Source organism: Scyliorhinus torazame, chromosome 8 (genome assembly GCF_047496885.1).
Source record: "Scyliorhinus torazame isolate Kashiwa2021f chromosome 8, sScyTor2.1, whole genome shotgun sequence".
NCBI lineage: Eukaryota > Metazoa > Chordata > Chondrichthyes > Carcharhiniformes > Scyliorhinidae > Scyliorhinus > Scyliorhinus torazame.
The window spans coordinates 227,288,444-227,311,546 of record NC_092714.1 but is presented as its reverse complement, the minus strand read 5'-3'; the positions used below and the strand labels follow the sequence as shown (position 1 = coordinate 227,311,546).

Sequence of the window (23,103 nt, the reverse complement as noted above, 5' to 3'; positions counted from 1 at the left end):
TGTAACTACATAAGCACTGGCATCGGATGAAGCATACAGGGGTGTAGTGTTAATGAAATCAGTCCATAAGAGGGTCATTTAGGAGTCTGGTGACAGTGGGGAAGAAACTGTTTTTGAGTCTGTTTGTGCGTGTTTTCATCCCCAGTAATTTGCTCTTAAGTTCCTAATTTCCATGTTTTAACATTCATTTGTGGCCATTGGAAGTTGCCGCCTGATTTACTCCACAATAAGGCTGATAGCCCTACCATCACTCTTAATGCAATGTCTATGTCATTGCACAGTAAGTAGTCTTACAACACCAGGTTAAAGTCCAACAGGTTTGTTTTGAATCACTAGCTTGCGGCATCTCCAGCATCGCCACATCATGGCTATATCATTGCAGGTCTGGATTGGAAATGAGTTGTGGCGTTCTAAAAGTGTGAGTGAAAGAGAGGTTTAGAAGAGGCTTTTGAAGTGAAGAGAATTATTATGATTGATATTTTTAGGAGAACGTTTCTAGCGTATGGGAGCAGGATGACTGAAGGAGAAGACACAGGAGGGTAATGTCAGATGACAATGTTATGTCTCAGACGTAGGATTGGGTAGCCTGAATGAACAGCTGGAAGGGATCTGAATCAGTGTCTAGCTTATTCAACTTTTGGCAGGAATAAAATGGGATATCTTTGTTCTGACAAATGTCGGTTGAAGAAAGTTCTCACTTACCCATAGCTTGGTGTCAGACAGGTAGCATGACAATGGAGTATTGATTGTGATCACTCTGGTCCAATTCAGCGATCTCCGGGTCATTCTCATTAAAACCGTCTTGGTGTTCTCTTGAATTTTATGCCACCAGAGTTGACTGACTGCAGAGTATAAGGCATTCCTGAAGTTTCTTCAATCAAGTTTCTTTAGTTCCGTGAATTGGCTATGCTAAATTTCCCCTAGGTGGGGATAGGGAGGGGATTGGGCCTAGGTAGTTTGCGCTTTCAGAGGGTCGGTGCAGACTCAATAGGCCGAATGGCCTTCTTCTGCTCTGTCGGGATTCTGTGAACTTCCAATTTGACAGTGCTGAGGTGATCTTACCCAGCTTGATAGGTGTTTGGCATGGTTGAACCTTGTGGGGGGGGGATTTTTAACATCGCAGTCTTCAAAAAAGAGATGTGTATAGTTTAAATTTTATATGGATAAATCTATGAACCATCTAACACCTGGCTCCTATCATGACTTGTGGGACCTTAACAACTTTGGCGACTTTCTGCATTCATGTAGTTTTGTCGTGCATGAAGGTTATGGTCAGGTGATGTTCTGTACACATCAGAAGGAGCAGTATTCCATTACTATTGCATTTCTCTATGACCCATCTACCAATGACTCTTTTCCAGGACAGGACATCAGCCCCTACATGAGAACTAAGGTCACAAATGAAAATGAGCATGTCCTTTCCAGTAACCTGTGAGATGACTTGCTTTACAGCTTCACAGTTTACATTTGGTTTCAGTTGGTCATGTAACTGTGAGGGTACTAATAATGACAACATACTCATCGGAGATAATGCAAGCAGGATTGTCGCGGATGATCACTGATTCCTTTAAGCAACTCCCAACCTATAATATTTTATTGGATTTCACAGCAAAACCAAATCCTATTTCTCTGTGTTCACCTTAGGGGCACCTTACCATTTCCAAACTTTCTTACCAATCTTTGCCATGGTTTCACTGATGGTGGAACGTAATTCTCAGGACTGAGAACTAGCAATTAGTGTGAGCGGCTTGCTTTGTGGTTTTTGAGCCAGTGTGCTAGAGGTGGATAGAATCTCAATACTGACCACATGACAAATCCCTGGACTCGAAATTCATCCTCACGTTGCATTCATTTTTACTTATAACCCGTTTTCGTATTTGTCTTTTTTTCATTATTAAACCTGTTTATAACGTTTATTTTAAGCAGTTCATTTTTGTTCCTACAACCAGGTAGATTGAAATTAACTGTTCTGTCTGAAGACAGACTGCAGATGAAATGGAAAGAGGTTGATGGCAACAAACAGGGGTATAAAGTACGAGTAAAGCCGTCAGCAGGTAAGGGGACTTTTTAAAAACGCTGGTTAAAAGTAAACTGTGCATAAATATTTTTGTAGCTTTTATCCCCATCTCCTGGTGGTGGTGACTGATGCTGGGGTAAAATTACATGGCTGCAATTAGCGCCTAAGTATCTCATCCAAGTGACTGTTCAGGACTTGGCAATGGATGCCAGCAGGATGTTTGGCCTTGGGAGTGTGGGGAAGATGAGGTCATTCAACAGTGCAATTCTATCCTGATCTCACATGCGCAAATAGCAATACAAGGAAAAAAATGTACAATGATTTTTGCAATCCAGGTCAATGGAAAACAATCAGGTGTGGGAACATTTGCTGATATTCCTAGCTCCGCAATGTGAGGTCCTACTGCTGCTCTGGTGAGATAAGCTAACAGTAATGACCAGCGAGTGACTCTTTCTGAGGTATATGTCTCAGTACGACAGGCAGCGATATAACCATTGAGTGATAAGATCAAAGAAACAAAGGCTTTCCATATCAAATAAATTATGTCAGCGCCCTCTGGGTTCTGCCCATCACGATAATGGAAAAGTTCCTTCGGCAACATTTTATTGCCTGGTACAAGTGGAGCTAAATCACCATAGAAATTCCTTCTTTGGCAATTTAATCCCAATTTCACTGCATCCTCACTGACATTGGTGAAATAATAAAAGACATGAAGCAGCTGAAGTTGTACGGAGTTTAAGCTGATCCAAGTGGGATACACTTTACCTTAGGGTATATCTATCTAAAAACAAAGAAAAAAATGCAAGTGCTGGAAGCTACTGCATCTGTAAGGATAAAAGGCAGATTAGCACTTTGTGTGTAGCAGTCTTCCTCTCTATCCCTTCCCCTGACTCCCACCTTTTGATCTTTTGGTTTCTGTAAGAAATGTTCAGTAACCTTTTGACACCTCTCACATTTTGTATTGGCCATAACAGTTTTGTGGAAGAAAAAACAAGTCCGATTAATATTGTGCTTGAATATGCAAGTTTTCACTACAATGTTTCTAATTACTGCCAATAATTTTTATATATTATGAACAGCAATTTCCCTGATGAAACACTGGATTTGTGGATTTAAATTGTGAACATTTTTGTGGCGTGAGGGTGATGTGGGACTTAATAATATAATCGTAATAATCGCTTATTGTCATAAGTAGGCTTCAATGAAGTTACTGTGAAAAGCCCCTAGTCGCCACATTCTGGTGCCTGTTCGGCCGGTACGGGAATTGAACCCGCGCTGCTGGTCTTGTTCTGCAATACAAGCCGGCTGTTTAGCCCACTGTGCTAAACCAGCCCCTTTTTGGATTTTTACCTACTTTAACCCAAACCCTAGCTTCGGAAGATTCTGCTTCTGACAGTTCCCCACCCTCCTCATTCTATGGCCTGAATTTTTCAGCTGGAGAGTGCTTGCCTCCAGCCAGCTGCAGGTTTGGGGGCGTGGAGGGAAGGCCTGATGTCACCAGGCCCCAGTCAGCAAGGGCTTTTGGGGGTGACGTGATTTGAGCACTGGAGGGTGGCCCTGGCGCTCCTCACCCTTTAATCCTTATTTTCTATTCCAATGCACATCCAATAATTACTTGCTTTTGGTGTACATATCTTGTACTATGTCCCTGGAAGGTTCTGGCTAGAATTTAGCGATGAGGAGTCTAGTTAAGTAAAACAAGCCCTCACTTGGTTGAGACGGTTGGAGGCAGTTGTGGTGGGGCCCAGCTTACAGTGGTGGATTTGCTGATGAGTGGGCCTAAGCCTTGGCAGAGCTGCCTGCATTTTTATGATGGCTACCATTGCGAATGATGTTGTGGCCGATGGTCTTGACTCTATGGCACAGTTTGCTGGTACTCACTTTGGTGAATTGCAAAATACCCTTGAGAGAATAGTGGAAGCAGAAAAGGGCAATCTCCCTGGTGAGGGCTCGCCTTCGGTACTTGGCAATCCTGTTGCATGGTATGTTGTTTGCAATGACTGATTCGGGGCCGGATGTGAAGTGTTCATGGCTCTGGTCTTTCGAAAAGATTGGGGGATGAATTCCCAGCCGAAATTGAGAATCAACTGCCATGGTTTTGCAATCTCGATTTGAAGGCTGGATATTTTGAGTTTTTAAAAAATGTTTTTATTGAGGATTTGTGCAATATACAGAACAAAGATAAGTGTGGACATACATTTGAAAACAAAAGAAAAATAAAGAGAAATATATATACATTGGTCAGCTTCTGTTATTTACATTGGTTATCTTACAATGGTTACAGCTTCCTGTTTTTCGTTTTCCAGTAGGCATTCGTTTCTGGCTGGGTCCCTTGCTCCCCCGCCTTTCCTCCTGACCCCCCTCCCCCTCTGGCCATCTGGCGTGCCTTCCTCCCTCATCTGCTCTTGTGTCCTGCTCCAGTTGGGTTGGCATGGTGCCGTGCATTTGGTTATTTGCTGCCCATGGTTGGGTTCCATGCATCCTTATTTCCGCTCCCCCCAAATGCACCCCCCCCCCCCCCCCCCCCACCTCCTTGTTATGCAGTGGCTACCCTCTCCCTTCCTTTGGCTTATTGGCCGTTGGCTACAAACAGGTCTTGCTACAACTGAGTGAATGGCTCCCATGGTTTGTGGGAGACCTCTTCCAACCCCCGGATGGCAAATTTAATTTTCTCCATCTGGAGAAATTCCGATAGGTCAGACAACCTGTCTGCAGCTTTGGGTGGGTGCTGCTGACCACCAGCCAAGCAGGATTCTCTGGCAGGCAATTAGGGATGCAAAGGCAAGGGCCCATGAAGAGAACTGGCTGTTCTGATACCCCTAAGATCACCACTTTTGGGCATGGCTCCACCGTTATCCCCATCACCTTGGACATTGCCTCAAAGAAGGCTGTCCAAAACCCAACAAGTCTGGGGCAAGCTCAGAACAAGTGGGCGTGGTTGTCCAGGCCTTCTTGGCACTGTCTGCGTTTGTCCTCCACCTCCGGGAAGAACCTGCTCATTCGGATACTAGTTAAGTGGGCTCTGTGTTCCACTTTTAGCTGTATTTGGCTTAGTGTTGCGCATGTGGAGGTGGAGTTGACCTTGTGCATTGCTTCGCTCCAGAGTCCCCACCCTATTTCAAACCCCAAGTCCTCCTCCCACATTTCTCTTCTCTCATCCAGTTGGATGTTAGCCCTCCTTAGGAGTGGCCCATACATGTCGAGAACGACTACACCGTCCAAGACCTCATCGATAAGAAGAGGAAAGCTCTCCGCGCCTGGCAAAATGACACAACCAACAAGGCAAAGAAGAGAGTTCATCGATTACCCAAGGCGAAAATATAAAGAGAAACTAGGGAAATCAAGAACCAGTGGTGGACTAAGAAAGCTAAGGAGCTGCAACTCCTCTCTGACAAGCATGACATCCGGGGCTTCTTCAGTGCCACCGAGGCAGTACATGGACCCAATACTCGAGGCCTCAAACTGGTGCCATGTAAGGATGGAACCTGCTTGAGAGACAAAGAAAACATTGGCATTCAATAGAACATAGAAAAATACAGCACAGAACAGGCCCTTCGGCCCACGATGTTGTGCCAAACTTTTGTCTAGATTAAGAACAAATTAATCTACGCCCCATCATTCTACCGTAATCCATGCACCTATCCAATAGCCGCTTGAAGGTCCCTAATGTTTCCGACTCAACTACTTCCACAGGCATTAATTCCATGGAAAGAATACTTCAAAGAACTCCTAATCCGTGATACATAGATGAGGATGTGTTTGAAGAAATCCCTCAAATCTCCATCAAAGATGATCTTGGCCTTCCACCAAGTGTGCACAAAGTCAAAGACGCCATTAAACACATGAAGAATGGAAAAGCCACTGGAGTGGACGGGATCCCAGCAGAGTTTTCAAATTTGGAGGAGACGAGATCACCCGTCATCTCCATCAGCTTCTGCTGACAATCTGGGACTGAGAAGAAGTTTCTGCCAACCTCAGGGATGCCATCATCGCCACCAACTTCAAGAAATGAAAAGAAGCAGACTATGGGAACTGCTGAGGAATCATCCTACTCTCCATCATCAGGAAGATCATTTGGAGTTACAAAATCTTCGGTGATTAGCCTCATCTCTGTACTTTTCTGCTCTTCTCTCTTTTACTCCTCAGCTCTCTCCACCTCTCCGCAACTGTCTGGCCCTCAGCCCATTACCGCACTTAGTTCTGCAAGTAATTCCCTACACTTGAAAGATTGGAAAATCTGGCAGTAAGCTTTGTTACTGCTGTTGACAATGGACTGTTTAGCATCAGCTCTTGTATGTGTGCTATTGTCAACAGGAAGGTCATGCCCAAAGTGACTAAAATACAAACTCCGGTAGGGTGAAATAAGGAAAAGTTTTATGTCTTTGACTTTCTTTTCTCAGGGGAAATATTGGTTCTCCATCGATAGAAGCAGCAAATAATAACATTTAAAACAGCCAACTGAGGATATCTTGATTTCTCAACATTTATTTGTGTTTGATTTCTTCATATTTTCAACTTACTGCCAAGCTCCTCCTCTTATCGGCAACATAACTGAACAAAGTTCAACAGTTCAATTTCGGAAATAGTAATTTGGCTTTTACTTCACTCTGGGGTATTTATGATCAATAGGATCTTTCTCCTAATTTTGTTATTTGCTTTTGTTTGCTATTTGTTATTTACAGCACAGAAGAAGGCCATTCAGCCCATCGTGTCTGCACCGGCTCCCAAAAGAGCTACCGAACTAGCCCCACTCCCCAGCCCTATCTCAGTAGCCCTGCAAATTAATGACTTTCGAATACCCCCCCCCCCCCGCCTCTGCAACAAACAATTGCTCAAACATTGTCATGAACAGTGGCCACTATGCCTCAAAGCCCTCCGCTGATCCCTTCAACTCAAACTTGATCTTTACCAGCCAAAGGAAGTAAAACAGGTCCCCCGGCCAGGCCGCCACCCCTGGCGGAGTTGCCTACCGCCAAGCTAACAATATCCATCGCAGGGCAATCAGAGAGGCGAAGGCCAGGACATCGGCCCTCTTCCCCTCCATCTGCTCTGGCATTTCCGACACCCCAAAGATCGCCACCATTGGGTCCGGCCTGACCTCCGCCTCCACAATCTTCGATAGTGTCCCGAATACCACCTCCCAGCATCTCTCTAACTTCTCACAGCCCCAGAACATGTGCACATGGTTCGCTGGCTCTGCCAAACACTTCTCACACTCGTCTGCCACCCCCTGGAAAAACCCACTGATCCTCGTCCGAGTCATATGCACCCTGTGCATCATCTTAAATTGAATCAAGCTCGTCCCCACGCACGAAGAGGCCGAATTTACCCTACGCATCGCCTCGCTCCACCATAACCATCCTATCTACCTCCTCCCATTTATTCTCGATTCTCACCAACTGAACTCCCCCTTGCTCCCCCAGCCAACCATATATATATCAGTAATCCTGCCCTCCCCTTCCATATCCGGGAGCAGCAATCGTTCCAGCAGGCTCTACTCTAGCAGCTTGGGAAACCCTCTCCATTTTATCCGCACAAAGTCCCTCACTTGCATATACCTGAACTCGCTTCCCTTTGGCTACTCCACCCTCTCCTGCAGCTCTTCCATACCTGCAAACCTCTCCTCCAGGTACAAGTTCCTCGCCCTCACCAGACCCATCCCCCTCCACTTCCTAAACATGCCACCCGTATCCTCCGGCTTAAACCTGTGTTTTCCACACAAGGTTTTTAGCATTGACATCCTCACCCTGATCGTGGACTGCACCACCGGGCTCACCATATACCTCCCAGGCGCCAGCGGATGCGACGCTGTCACCATGGCCCTCAGGCTGGACCCTCTACAGGATTCTTCCTCCATCCTAACCCACTCTAAACCCTCTCCCTCCCACCACCATCTCTCCTTCTCCATGTTCACGGCCCAGTAGTAATGCAGCAGGTTTGGTCGAGCCAACCCCCCTTTCTTCCTCTGCCTCTGTAACAGAGCCCTCTTCACCTTTCCCGCCCATATAAACTCTGAGATTGCTGCGTCAATTTCCGGAAAAGGCCTTCGGGATAAAGATCGGGAGGGTCTGGAATACAAATAGGAACCGCGGCAGCACGTTCATCTTAACCACCTGGACCCTCACTGCCAATGTCAGGTGCAGTGTATCCCAACTCTTAAATTCTCCGCTAACCTCCTCCACCAACATTGCCAGGTTCCATTTGTGCATCATCGACCACTCCCTGTTCACCTGGACCCCCAAATATCTGAATCTATCCCAGGGTATCCTAAATGGCAATGCCCCCAGAATGGCTCCCCATCCCGCCACATTCACCGGAAGCACCTCACTCTTCTCGACATTAAACTTGTATCCTGAGGAAGCTCCAAACCTCTCCAGTGTGCCCAGAATTCTCCCATACTCTCCAACGGGTCCGGCAGGAACAGCAGCAGGTCGTCTGCGTACAGCGACACCCGGTGTTCCCTACTTCCCCACACAATCCCCTCCACTCCACTGACCCCCTCAGGGCCATCTATCACCAGCGTGAACAGGGGCGACAGTGAACACCCCTGCCTCCTTCCCCTGTGCAAGAAAATTCTGTGAACTCATCTCATTTGTCCGTACACTTGCCACCGAGGCCACATACAACAGACGCACCCATGCCACAAACTTCGGGTCAAACCCAAACCTCCCCAGGATCTCAAACAGGCCACTCCACCCGGTCAAAAGCCTTCTCCGCGTCCATAGAGACCACCACCTCTGGTACCCGACCCTCCAACAGGGTCATACCCACATTTAACAGTCTCCTGATGTTACTGGAGAGCTGCCTGCACTTTATGAAGCCCGTTTGGTCCTCAGCAACCACCCCCGGAACACATCAATCCATCCTCCCCGCCACTAACTTGGGAAATACTTTCACATCCGTGATTAGTAGTTGATGAGTCTGTATGACCCAGACTTCAACAGGTCCTTCCCCTTCTTTGGGATTAGCGTAATTGATGCCTATGTCAATGTCTCCGGTAGCTCCCCCTTCTCCAGCGCCTTGCTAAACATCCCCAGCAAATGTGGTGCCAACTCCGTCGCAAACTCCTTATAGTACTCCGCCGGGTAACTGTCTGGCCCAAAGGCCTTCCCCGACTTCATCCCCCTTATGCTATCACCTACATCAGCTCTAACTGTTCCACCAATGCCTGCCTCCTCTCTTCACCCAGTCTTGGGAACTCCAGATCATCCATTAATCGCCCCATATCTCCTTCCTCACCAGCCGGTTCAGCCCCACGTAACTTCTCGTAATACTCCCTAAATGCTTCATTCATCTTCCCCGGCTCTGACACTGCCTCCCCCTTCCCTGTCCGCACCCTCAAAATTTCCCTAGGCGCGGTCTGCCTCCATAGCTGGTGGGCCAGCATACGGCTCGCCTTCTCTCCATATTCATATTGTACCCCCGCCCTTTGTAGCTGCCCGACTGCCTTTCCCGCCGTCAGCCTGTCAAACTGCCCCTGGAACTTTTCTATCTCCGCCAACCCCTCCTTTGAGGGACCTCTCGAATACTTCCTACCTATCCATCTCGACTATCTGGTCCAACAACCGTCCATGCTCCTCCCTCCTCCTGTCCCTGTTCGCCTTGAACGAGGTAGCCCCCCCCGAACTACCACCTTCAACGCCTCCCAAAATGTGACCAGCCACCTCCCCATTCTGATTCAACTCCACATAATCTCTGATCACTGACCACACATTCCAACAGAACCCCTTATCTGCTAAAAGCCCCGAATCCAACCTCCAACCCAGCCTCTGCCTCTGCCTCGAACTAAATCTAACCTCCAACCAGTGCGGCATACGATCCGAGATCGCAATTCCAATGTACTCTGCCCCCACCAGCACCACTCGACTCACTACAAAAAATATCAATTCTGGAGTATACCTTGTACACATCCTGGTATCATTCTAGTCAATCTCCTCTGCACTCTCTCCAGGACTTTAACATCCTTCCTTAAATAAGGTGCCCAGAACTGAACACAATACTCCAAACGTGGTCTGACCAATGTTTTGTAGAGATGCAGCATCACTTTCTTGCTTTTATACTCTATTTTGCTGTCTGTTTTAGCACATCCTGCCATCTTTTCCTCATGCTTCCTCTTAGCCTTCCTTATTCCAGCCTTAGCCTCTTTGAGATACTCTTTCTGATTTCTATTGCTATTGCTATTCCGGCCAACAAGGATATTTTCATCCCACAGTGCTTGAATTTTAACAAAAGTGGCACTGGATTGTATTCCTGATTTTATTACAAGAGTCTGTTTTATCATGAACTTCCTTCTGCCGGTTTCAGAAAAACGCAGAATTGCAAATCCTGCTCACAGAATTGCATTTATGATCTCTCATTATCTTTAAATTTATTCTTGATTTAGGCTCCTCAGCCAAATCGCTGCTGTCTACGTTCTAATGTACACCAGGATGTGAGTACCCCTCACTCCCTTGACCTTCAGTGACACCTGATCCACACAACAATAATTCTACTCGGACAGTTGTGAAGTTTTGACGCTGGGGTAGGATTTGTGTAGTACCAAGACAGCAAAACTGGTGCCACATCTGGACCAATTCAGCAGCTGTTAAGCGGCGAGCACCGACACCACGTGAAACACAATCGATTCCAATGAGAAACGGTGCCGGATACGCCATATTCGTGATTGACACTCAGGAGGCCGACAAGCTGCAGCCGCATATATACACTTCACTCCCCACACACACCATCCCAACCAACAAGATGGCACTGGTTACTCTGGAGCGCCCATACGGCTGATGGGCCAGCTGAGACACCTTTACAACCCGTGGCCTTGGTTCACAGTGGGTAGCCAGCGGCACGCACAGCTCCATGGCTGCCTTGCAGGCTGCGGCAATGGTGTTCCGTGCCCATCCACCCCGACCTCACAACCCACCACCTGCCTCCACTACCCTCTCCGAGCCTGCCAGAAGCCTCTGGCCAGCAGCCCAACTGTCAGCACACTGTGGTGATGTTGGACACTTTCCGTACCCCCTCTCTCACCCCCTCAGCAGCCACAGTGCTTGTTTCACGATTTTTAAAAGCACAAGTGAACCTCGCCGTCAGGAATTCGGCCCATTGGAGGCAGAGAGTCACGGAGGCCCCGGGTCTGGCCCGCTAATGATACGCTAACAGCGTTTACTGTATGTGTGTTCTGGAACGCATTGACACTGCTGGCGAGGTGATGGAGAATTGCGATTTGGTGTGAAATCGGCGCCCGCCGTGATTTTGGCGTCGGAACCAATTCTCTGCCCAATTGTGTTTCCCGATTCCTGCATCTGTCAATGGAGAATTTCGCCCCATGTGTTTAAATCCCACCTTGTTCGTGGAAGCAGAAAATCCAATTCAAACACATTCGAATGTGGGACTATCCAAATGGTTCACCATTTATTTGTATTAGATTCATTTATATTTTCAAATCTGTTCCATGTTTTTTCTGTTATCTGCCCCCTCTCCGGGCGGGATTCTGCGGGAATCAGCAGGGCGGGCAACTCCGGCGCGAAGGAGTGGTGGGAACCACTCTGGTGTTGGGCCGCCCCGAAGGTGCGGAATCCTCCCCGAAGGTGCGGAATCCTCCGCACCTTCAGGGGCTAGGCCAGCGTCGGAGTGGTTTGCGTCGCGCCGGCCGGCGGGGAAGGGGCTTGGCACCACGTCAACCGGCGCCGAAGGGCCGCCGCCGGCCGGCGTGAGTTGGCGCATGTGCAGGGGTGTTATCCCAGCGCATGCGCAGGGGGGGCTCATCTCCGCGTTGGCCATCGCGGAGGACCACAGCGGCCGACGCGGAAGAATAGAGTGCCCCCACGGCACAGGCCCGCCCGCGGATCGGTGGGCCCCGATCGCGGGCAAGGCCACCGTTGGGGCACCCCCCGGGGCCAGATCCCCCCCGCACCACCCCGAAGACCCCAGAGGCTGCCCGCGCAGCCAAGTCCCGCCGGCAAATACCTGGTGTAATATACGCCGGCAGACTGGCCGAATATGGGCGGCCACTCGGCCCATCGCGGGACGGAGAATCGCTGAGGGGACCGCTGCCAACGGCCCCCGACCGGCGCAGCGCGATTCCCGCCCCCACCAAATCCCCGGCGCCGGAGAATTCGGCAGCCGGCGGGGGCGGGATTCACGCCGCCCCCCCCGGCGATTGTCCGACCCGGCGGGGGGTCGGAGAATCCCGCCCTCCTCTGTCATCTTCTCCAACCCTCCCAAGAACTCTGTTTTGTCAGTGCTGCTTCTTGTGCATCTCCCACTTTCAATGTCATTGACTATAAACCTCATCACCTCCCTCTCCACCTTTAAGACGCTCCATTCAAGTTTGGTCACTGTGCTAATGTTTCCTGCTTGTGCTCAATATCAACTTTTGTCTGATTCTTTTGCGAAATACCTTGGGACATTTTCTGATGTTAAAAGAGCCATATCGATTCAAGTTGTTGTTGTTTGTAAATCATTATGCACTGAAAATAATGACATTTCAGGCTGGATTCTTCCACCCCGCAAGCTGCAAGATCGCCACGGGCAAGACACGGACAATGGAAAAGTCCATTGACCTCGAGCCGGATTTTCCGGTCGCCGGGTGGGCGCGGCTGGAGAATCCTGTCCATTATTTGCACATGAGCAGGGAGATCCGGATTCTTTGAGAATATATAATTCTGCTGCCTCGGTGAAAACTTGTTTTGCAATGTAAAAGCAAGGATCTGGCTTAATGGACGTCACCCCCATCGATCAAAGCTACTGAGGGGTCAAATGTCAAAGCATCTGAGGAGTTGTAGTGAAAATAACCTTGGCATTGAAAGAATTCTCTCAATTGCAGTCCTTAGTAAAAATTGCGAACAAATTGCATTCCAAGTTGAGTATTCCATGGTTTTGTTAACAACTTAATAATCAGAGGAACATTCCCCTGTTTTTCATTAAAAGAGGAATTTCACACCGTAAATATGTCCCTGAAGCATTTAAAGTTTTAAAAGGCTGAAGTGACTGTTCCATTTTTTAAGCATGAGGTCAGTTACAAGTTGTGTTCCTGTGTGTAAGTGAGGAGCTGCTGCACGCCAAAAGGAACCAAACCTGGATTGAATACCTTTAGTATCAAATATACTCCCTTGGCAGGTTGCCAAGGTAGTGCTGCATGTCTGTGCAGATAGGTTACTATAGAAAAAGCATAAATATGCTGTTGAGCAAAGTGGCAAAACATTTTTAAAAGTGTTTTTAGTTGATTAATAAAATGGTCGAAATTTGTTCCCTCAAGGGTGCATTTGATGGAATACCTCTATATCCACAGCAACCTGCGCATTGCCTAAACATAGTAAATCATCCATTAAATACAGTATTGTTAAACCCACCCTCACCCATGATTTGCAAATGTAGCAGTTGATATTCCAGGTATGGCTTTGTGGCAGTGGACCTCACCCACTGGCATACACAAATAACGCTCACTTCCTGATGTAGTCCTGCAGCTTTCTGTTTCGCCATTGTATCATCACAACATGATTGGTACCTGCTAATCAAAACCACAATAATGAGATACATATATACTATGAAAATATGTGAATCTCTATCAATCTTTCATTTCCTGCCCCTCAAAATTAATAAATTCTTCTTTGGAATTTTTCAAGTGGACCATTCATCAAGAACTCACACTTTTCATTACATTTGCTGTTTTGTGTTGCAATACTTCAGAAAGGTAGTAAGGATTTTACTTCATGTTACCAGAGTTTGTGCTTAAAGGAGGTTGAAGCTGTAGTGTTTCTCTAATATTCTATTGAAGCATTACAAGGAGGCTTGATTTTGTTTTGGCTATGAAAAATGTCTCAGTCTATAATCATTATGAATATCCTTCTATATTTATATTTTATTTCTTTTACAGGTATCGCTGAACAGGAAATAATCCTGAAGACAAATATAGCAAAGGCAACTGTTGTCGGCCTTTCTCCCACTCAAGAGTACATACTGCAAATATTATTGCTGAATGGAACCCGGGAACACCATTACGCCAAAAGGAAGTTCATTTGTAAGAACGTAGCGAATCTTAGTATTCTAGCTTTTTACTTCAGTCCGATCAATGAAATAGTTGAAACCCATTTTGTGCAAAAAGACGGTTCAATGAATGTACATTCTTTCTTAAAGAATGAATAACAGTCAAACTCATTAGGTGATATTTCCCAGGCCTCTACGTCAGGTTTTATGGTGGGTCGGGGGTGGGGTGGGGAAACAATACGATGGGAGCTGAAAAACTGGTTTCCTGTCAGCGTAAAATGAAGGCGGGATCTTTCATCTCACCCGCATGGTGGGTTGGAATTCCCACCAGAGGCCAGTGCGAAAATGAGAAGCATCCCATTATTGGGTGCAGATGAAGGCATGACTGGAATCCCAACGCCCCCCTCCCTACCCCCACGCCAGTAGGAATTGATTCCGATCCAGAACAAGTTTGATCCCACATGGGGTGTAAAAATCTGCACTTACTTTGATAAAACCTGGTGTAGCCCGAGGTGATGAGGACAAGATGGAGGCCTACTGCGTCTGGACACTGGAACACCACGTGCAGCATGGGTGGTGCATCAAACACATAGATCTTTCCCTTGCAGTAACATCCAGGAGGTGGTTGATCTCAGCACAGTAACTTCTCCCCGGGATCGGATCTTCAAGCTGAAGATGGAAGGCTGCAGGAGATAAACTTGAGTGACCAGGGTGGGTGTGGTGGGGAAGCTGGAGTGGGGGTGGGGGCGTGTGAAAGAAGGGGAAGAACGGCATGAGGAGATGGGGGGGGGGGGGGGGGGAGTGTGCAAGTCTAGGGGGTGTGGGGAGGTTGGGGGTGCTAGAGGAAAGGGAAAGATTCCACTGACACCTGTTATGGAGCGGGAGAGCGGGAAGGGCTGTTTTAGAGTGCAGGCGGCCAGGGGAGGGGGTGTTTCAGCAGTTGTGACGGGGCATGGGGGGAGTTGTAGTGGTGTGAAAGAGATTGGGGGAGAATTGTAGAGGTGTGAAAGGGTTCAGAATGAGGGGTCAATGGTGGATTAGTAGGGAGCAATCTGAGGGTATCAGTGGTCAGCGAGGATGGTGACAGTGAAAGGGAACAGTGGGAGCCAATAGGGTGGGAGGGTGAGGGTGCAGTGATGTCGTGCGAAGAGGCGCTGAGGGTTGTTAGTGGTGATGCAGAAAGTGACTCTGATTCGGAGAGTTGAAGGGATGAGGGCGGCTACGTCTATTGATACGTCGGTGGGGTTTTCGGGAACCCCAGCACGTCGTATTTGCAATGCTAAGGCTGTCTCAAGGTGAGCATTTGAAGTGCAAAAACGCAGCGTGCATGAGAGATCTCTTGCACATGGCTCACAGGGGCCCTGTCAAAGAACCTTGCCTCCCTACAGATGCCTGATTCCATGGGGCATGGGGTGTCCCAAGAGAAATGTTGTTTGGGGGGGGGGGGGTGGGGGGGGAAGCAGCAGTAGAGTCCATGTCAAGGCTTAAGGACCATCACAAGTAAACCACACCAGGCATGTGAAGTGAACTATATTTATACAGGTTTGATGTGTGTGACCATCATAGTGTACTTGTGCAACCACTTGTAAATTGGGAACTAATTAACTCTTCTTTCTCTAACACTTCTTCTCAGTGCTCCCCTAACATCTGCAGCAAGAGGTAACTGCTGACCCAATGGCCTTGTTGTCTTGGATGACCCTAATGACCGTCCTCTGGAGACCCAAGGCCTGGTGGGCTCCAGCTTACTTTGGCTGTCTTGTGTGGCAACTGCTCCCCCTGTGGTGACAAGAGGATGAGGCTGAAAAGTTCACAGGCAAGGGGGATTTGGAAGGGCTGAACGCCCTCAGAGAGTCCTGAGTGAATGTTCCGGGATGTCCAACAGCCACTTCTCCTTCTTTTATTGTTCATGATGACCTTGCCTGACTCCTTGAAAGGAAGGGCAACTGGAGGAGGATTGGCATGCCCTGTCCCCCACTGCAACAGCTCATCCATGGCTCCAGTGATGGAGTGCAGGTCTGCGTGCATATCTGGCAGAAGCTGCGAGGCCAGATTCTGCACAGAGTCTGTCACCCACACCATGGAGACCTCCATACGTGAACAGGTTGGCACCATTTCATCAGCCAGCAGTCAGATGGACTCATCCCCCTCATGTGCCACACTGTTGTCGGATTCTGACATCTCTGTCTGCCTCTCCTGAATCTCTTGGAAGATAAATTCCAGATCCCGCGATCGGACTCGAACCTCGCAGATGCTTCTTTGCCGATTACAGATGTCAGCCTTCAGCCACTTCATTCAGCTGGACACCATCTTGGACAAAGCATCCCACTTGATGGGCAGCCCATCCATAGTCTTAAACATTCACTTCCTCCAAGCTCTCGCTCAAGCATAATGAGGCCTGTGAATAGCAGGGGAGGCAGAAACGAAGTCCAAGCGTGAAACCAATTATCACCACTTAAGGCCATTTCCGTGCAATCAACGAGAGTGACCCCATATCCAACGGCCTCCTGCTATTCAGTGGCCTCCCCAGCAAGTGCGCACGCTAGCACCAATTAGTGGTCCTTTTTAAAAACGTTAATCTGGCGGAAGGACTTCTGTGGGGAGCTGAGGAGCTGAGTAGCCATCTTCATTCAAAGGCAAAGAATCCGTGTGTGGTGGGCTTGCCACACCAGTGCTCGGCGGGGGTGGGGGCCTCACCGCAGGGGTGGGCCACATGGGGGTTGGGGGGTAGCTGCTGTGGGGCAACTAGGGGGCAACAACCGCATTCTGGGGGAAACCCTTGTCCTGCCCGTCTGTCCCACCCATAAACCCCACCGACTGAGGCCTCAGGCCGTGTGGCTGAACGGTATCACAAATAGGGACTTGGCAATCGTGGTTAGGTGAGCACTTGACACATGCTAAGTGGTTTCCCGTGGGTAGGCCGGCCATGTAGTATGGGGGAGTCATTGCCTAGCATCCCAGTCACACCTTGATGCATGGACACTGTGCCTGAACACTGCGGGAGGCAACACCACACACGTAACATTCGAACACCCAGAGGATGGGACGTAGCTCCGGGGACATGTCCATGGTTGGAGGATGGATGAGCATCACGGGAAGAGGCGGGGGGATGCCTGGAGAGATGGGCAAAAGGTCCGGGGATCAGCCCGCATTGCGGGCGAAAGTGACAGAGGCATCATAATGGTTGTGCAAAAAGTTGTTTAATGTGCTGTACAATACCCAAATCCCAATGGTGCTGCCTCCCAACCCCCCCAGGCCTCAACCCCCCCTCTCCACCCCATACCTACCCCTCCCCAAGCCCTCTCCACTACCCCGGGACCCTCAGTGATCCTCAACATGCCAGGCCCTCCTAGCTCTTCCACTACGTCTTGGTAGTTTCCCCAGGATGCACATCAGAGGTAGAGGCAACCAGCTGCCTATCTCGTCCCATGGTCTTTGATGCTCCTGGCAGGCAACCTCGGGGGTCTCTGGGGCTGGAGGGCCGCGGTGTACTTGGCGGCACATGCACAGCCGTGCCGCCCTGTCCCGTATGCTGACTGCGAGACGCGGCCTCATCAGAGGGGTGGAACTCTGACGATGTCTCTGAACGAACACAAGACATCCTGCAAGGGGAGGGTGAACAGCCAGAGGTCGTAGTACACATAAGTACTAATGACATCGGCAGGAAGAGTGATGAGGCCCTGCAGAAGGAGTTTAGGGAGTTAGGCAGTAAGCTAAGAAGCAGGACCTCTAGGGTTGTAATTTCAGGATTACGCCCTGTGCCACATGCCAGTGAGGCTAGAAATAGGAGGATAGTGCAGCTAAACACGTGGCTAAACCAATGGTGTAGGAGGAAGGGTTTCAGATTTCTTGACCATTGGGATCCCTTCCGTGGCAAGTGCGACCTGGACAAGAAGGACGGGTTGCATCTAAACTTGAGGGGCACCAATATCGTGGCTGGGAGGTTTGCTAGTGTCACTCGGGAGGATTTAAACTAATATGGCAGGGGGCTGGGAACCAGAACGTTAGCTTAGAAGGTGTCATAACTAAGGGGAAATAGAGAACAAAAATAATAGAACATCACCCTCAGGAAGAGCAAAAAAGGTGACAAGTGTGAGAAGGGAGGTGGTCAATGCAGGACTGTGGGTGTTGTACCTTAATGCGCGCAACATACGGAACAAGGTAGATGAGCTTGTTGCGCACATTGAAATTGGCCTGTACGATGTTGTGGGCATCACAGAGACATGGCTGCAAGGGGATCAGGGCTGGGATCTAAATATACAAGGATATGTGTCCTATCGAAAGGACAGGCAGATGGGCAAAGAGGCGGGGTTGCATTGTTAGTAAGGAATGAAGTTAAATCGATAACAAGGAGTGATATAGAATCAGAAGACATCGAATCTCTGTGGATAAAGTTGAGGAATCGCAAAGGTAAAAAGACCTTGATTGATTATGTACAGGTCCCCTAGCAGTGGTCAGGATGTAGGGCAGAACACAAATCAGGAGATAGAAAAAGCATGTAAATAAGGCAATATCACAATAATCATGGGCGACTTCAATATGCACGTGGACTGGGAAAATCAGATTGGTAGTAGATCCCAAGAAAAGTAATTGGTGGAATGTTGAAGAGATGGGTATTTGGAGCAGCTTGTGGTCGAGACCACGAGGGAAAAGGCAATTCTGGATTTGGTGATGTGTAATGAGGCAGACTTGATTAGGAATCTAAAGGTGAAGGAACCCTTGGGGAGCAGTGACCACAATATGATAGAATTTACCCTGCAGTTCGAAAGGGAGAAGCTGGAGTCAGATGTAACGGTATTACAATTACATAAGGGTAACTACAAAGACATGAGGGAGGAGCTGTCCAGAATTGATTGGAAAAGGAGACTAGCAGGGAAGACAGTGGAACAGCAATGGAGGCCAAATCACTGATTTAAGACAGAGATAGATAGGTTCTTGATTAATAAGGGGATCAGGGATTATGGGGAGAAGGCAGGAAAATGGGGATGAGAAGATATCAGCCATGATTGAATGGCGGAGCAGACTCGATGGGCCAAATGGCCTAATTCTGCTGCTATGTCTTATGGTCTTATGGTCTGGTGGCCACTGTTGCCACGCCATGGGATGGGTCCAGCCTGGCACCCTCTTCCCGCTTGGTGCCCATAGGGCCCTTGGGTTCACCTTTGGACGAAGGGGCAACTGGTTTGAGCCCCGGCTGCCCTTGCATCGCCTGGCTCTGCCAGCCCTGGCGGTTCCCCATGGTCCACATCATGGTGTTGCGCCCTCGGCGATGCTCCTCAGTGACTGGGATATGCTCAGCAGTGCCTCAGCCATGATCACCTGCGACTGGGTCAAGCTCCGCAGTGCGTCAGCCATTCCCATCTGAGAGCGGAACATGTCCCGCAGACCCTCATCAAGGTCGGCCTGGTGCAGGGTGACATCCCCCAGCGAGTCGGACATTCTGCCGAGACCCTCAGTCATGGCCATCACCGTCTGAGCGATGCCTTGGCCAACTTTATGTATGGTGCCGACATTGTGCACCAGGCTCGTCACCCGAGCAGCGTTGGCCTCGGTGCCACTCATTGCCGGCGACATCTCCTGCACCCGTAGTCTCTGAGACTCCTCCAAGTGACTATGGATTTACTGGAGTGACGCTGAGAGCTCCCTCTGAACGTCCCAGCCGCTTTCTATCGTTTCCATCAGCTCCGGAATGACCTCTTCCTCAGGCTCAGTATCAGGCTGGGACCCAGCTGGGCCCTGGGATCCAGCAGACTTCCGACCGCTGTCTCGCCTGGGGCTTCCTGCCTCCACCTGATGTACATCAGCAGCAGTGTTGTACTCACCAGATTGTGCCCCAGAAACCTAACCACTAACATTCCCCAGCAAGGTGTGTGTGTATCTGCGCTGGTGGGTGGAGGATAGGGATGACAGCTGTGCCGCAGCCACGGCGCTCTCCTCCGAGGTCTATAGAACATTACAGCGCAGTACAGGCCCTTCGGCCCTCGATCTTGCGCCGACCTTTGAAACCAATCTAAGCCTATCTACACTATTCCATTATCATCCATATGTTTATCCAATGACCATTTAAATGCACTTAATGTTGGCGAGTCCACTACTGTTGCAGACAGGGCTTTTCACTCCCATACTACTCTCTGAGTAAAGAACCTACCTCTGACATCTGTCCTATATCTATCTCCCCTCAATTTAAAGCTATGTCCCCTCGTGCTAGCCATCACCATCCGAGGAAAAAGGCTCTCACTGTCCACCCGATCTAATCCTCTGATCATCTTGTATGCCTCTATTAAGTCACCTCTTAATCGTCTCTATAACGAAAACAACCTCCAATCCCTGAGCCTTTCCTCATAAGATCTTCCCTCCATACCAGGCAATATCCAGGTAAATCTCCACTGCACCCTTTCCAATGCTTCCACATCCTTCCTATAATGCGTCGACCGGAACTGCATGCAATACTCCAAATGCGGCCGCACCAGAGTTTTGTGTATCTGCAACATGACCTCATGGCTCCGAAACTCAGTCCCTCTACCAATAAAAGCTAACACACCATACGCCTTCTTAACAACCCTCTCAACCTGGGTGGCAACTTTCAGGGATCTATGTACATGGACACCGAGATCTCTCTGCTCATCCACACTACCAAGAATTTTACCATTAGCCCAGTACTCCTGTTACTCCTTCCAAAATGAATCACCTCACACTTTTCTGCATAAAACTCCATTTGCCACTTCTCAGCCCAGCTCTGCAGCTTATCTATGTCCCTCTGTAACCTGCAACATCCTTCCGCACTGTCCACAACTCCACCGACTTTAGTGTCATCCGCAAATTTACTCCTTTCCATCCTTCTATTCCCCCTAAAAATAACAAACAGCAGTGGCCCCAAAACAGATCCTTGTGGTACACCACTAGTAACTGAACTTTAGGCTGAACATTTCCCATCAACCACCACTTCTTACAGCTAGCCAATTTCTGATCCAAACCGCTAAATCACCCTCAATCCCATGCCTCCGTATTTTCTGCAATAGCCTACTGTGGGGAACCTTATCAAACGCTTTACTGAAATCCATATACACCACATCAACTGCTTTACCCTCGTCCACCTGTTTGGTCACCTTCTCAAAGAACTCAATAAGGTTTGTGAGGCACGACCTACCCTTCACAAAACTGTGTTGACTATCCCTAATCAAACTATTCTTTCTAGATGATTATAAATCCTATCTCATATAATCCTGTCCAAGACTTTGCCCACAACAGAACATAGAACATAGAAAAATACATGATGTGGAGATGCCGGCGTTGGACTGGGGTGAGCACAGTAAGAAGTCTTACAACACCAGGTTAAAGTCCAACAGGTTTGTTTCAAACACTAGCTTTCGGAGCACTGCTCCTTCCTCAGGTGAATGAAGGGGTAGATTCCAGAAACATAATTCAAAGATGTAAGACAATGCTTAGAATGCGAGCATTTGCAGTTAATTAAGTGTTTACAGATCCAGAGATAGGGGTAACCCCAGGTTAAAGAGGTGTGAATTGTCTCAAGCCAGGACAGTTGGTAGGATTTCGCAAGCCCAGGTCAGATATTGGGGGATGAATGTAATGCGCCATGAACCCCAGGTCCCGGTTGAGGCTGCACTCGTGTGAGGAACTTGGCTATAAGTTTCTGCCCCGCGATTCTGCGTTGTCGCGCGTCCTGAAGGCCGCCTTGGAGAACGCTTACCCGGAGATCAGAGGCTGAATGCCCTTGACTGCTGAAGTGTTCCCCAACTGGAAGAGAACATTCCTGCCTGGTGATTGTCGCACGATGTCCGTTCATTCGTTGTCGCAGCGTCTGCATGGTCTCGCCAATGTACCACGCTTGGGGGCATCCTTTCCTGCAGCGAATGAGGTAGACAACGTTGGCCGACTCGCACGAGTATGTACCACGTACCTGGTGGGTGGTGTTCTCACGTGTAATGGTGGTATCCATGTCGATGATCTGGCATGTCTTGCAGAGATTGCCATGGCAGGGTTGTGTGGTGTCGCGGTCGCTGTTCTGAAGGCTGGGTAGTTTGATGCAAACAATGGTTTGTTTGAGGTTGTGCGGTTGTTTGAAGGCAAGTAGTGGGGGTGTGGGGATGACCTTGGCAAGATGTTCATCTTCATCGATGACGTGTTGAAGGCTGGGAAGAAGATGTCGTAGTTTCTCCGCTCTGGGAAAATACTGGACGACGAAGGGTATTCTGTCGGTTGTGTCCCGTGTTTGTCTTCTGAGGAGGTCGGTGCGGTTTTTTGCTGTGGCGCGTTGGAACTGTCGATCGATGAGTCGAGCGCCATATCCCGTTCGTATGAGGGCATCTTTCAGCGTCTGCGGAAGTCTGTTACGCTCCTCCTCGTCTGAGCAGATCCTGTGTATACGGAGGGCTAGTCCATAGGGGATGGCTTCTTTAATGTGTTTAGGGTGGAAACTGGAGAAGTGGAGCATCGTGAGCTATCCGTGGGCTTGCGGTAAAGCAAAGTGCTGAGGTGACCGTCCTTGATTGGAGATGGGTGTGTCCAAGAACGCAACTGATTTTGGAGCGTAGTCCATGGTGAGTCTGATGTTGGGATGGAACTTATTGATGTCATCGTGTAGTCGTTTCAGTGATTCTTCGCCGTGGGTCCAAAGGAAAAAAATGTCATCGATGTATCTGGTGTACCACGTCGGTTGAAGGTCCTGTGCGGTGAGGAGGTCTTGTTCAAACTTGTGCATGAAGATGTTGGCATATTGAGGTGTGAATTTGGTCCCCATGGCTGTTCCGTGCGTCTGGATGAAGAACTTGTTGTCGAAGGTGAAGACGTTGTGATCCAGAATGAAGCGGATGAGTTGCAGAATTGCGTCTGGAGATTGGCAGTTGTCGGTGTTGAGTACTGAGGCTGTTGCAGCAATGCCGTCGTCCTGGGGGATGCTGGTGCAGAGTGCCGAGACATCCATTGTGACGAGGAATGTTCCTGGTTCAACTGGTCCATGGGACCTCCTGTAGGAGGTCCGTCGTGTCGCGACAGAAGCTGGGCGTACCTTGTACGATGGGTTTCAAGATGCCCTCGATGTAGCCAGAGAGGTTCTCACACAGGGTCCCATTGCCTGGAACGATAGGACGGCCTGG

The 23,103-nt window shown here is 48.9% G+C and overlaps 1 protein-coding gene across 4 annotated transcripts in view; it reads left to right on the top strand.

The window, feature by feature from the left end:
• LOC140428420 (collagen alpha-1(XIV) chain-like) overlaps positions 1–23,103 on the top strand; it is a 295,003-nt gene that overhangs the window by 20,621 nt on the left and 251,279 nt on the right. For all 4 annotated transcript variants that reach the window (XM_072514848.1, XM_072514846.1, XM_072514847.1 and 1 more), the window contains exons 3-4: positions 1,950–2,054; positions 13,884–14,027. In XM_072514848.1, coding sequence (XP_072370949.1) covers positions 1,950–2,054; positions 13,884–14,027 — 249 coding nt within the window. The remainder of the gene's footprint in view (positions 1–1,949; positions 2,055–13,883; positions 14,028–23,103) is intronic.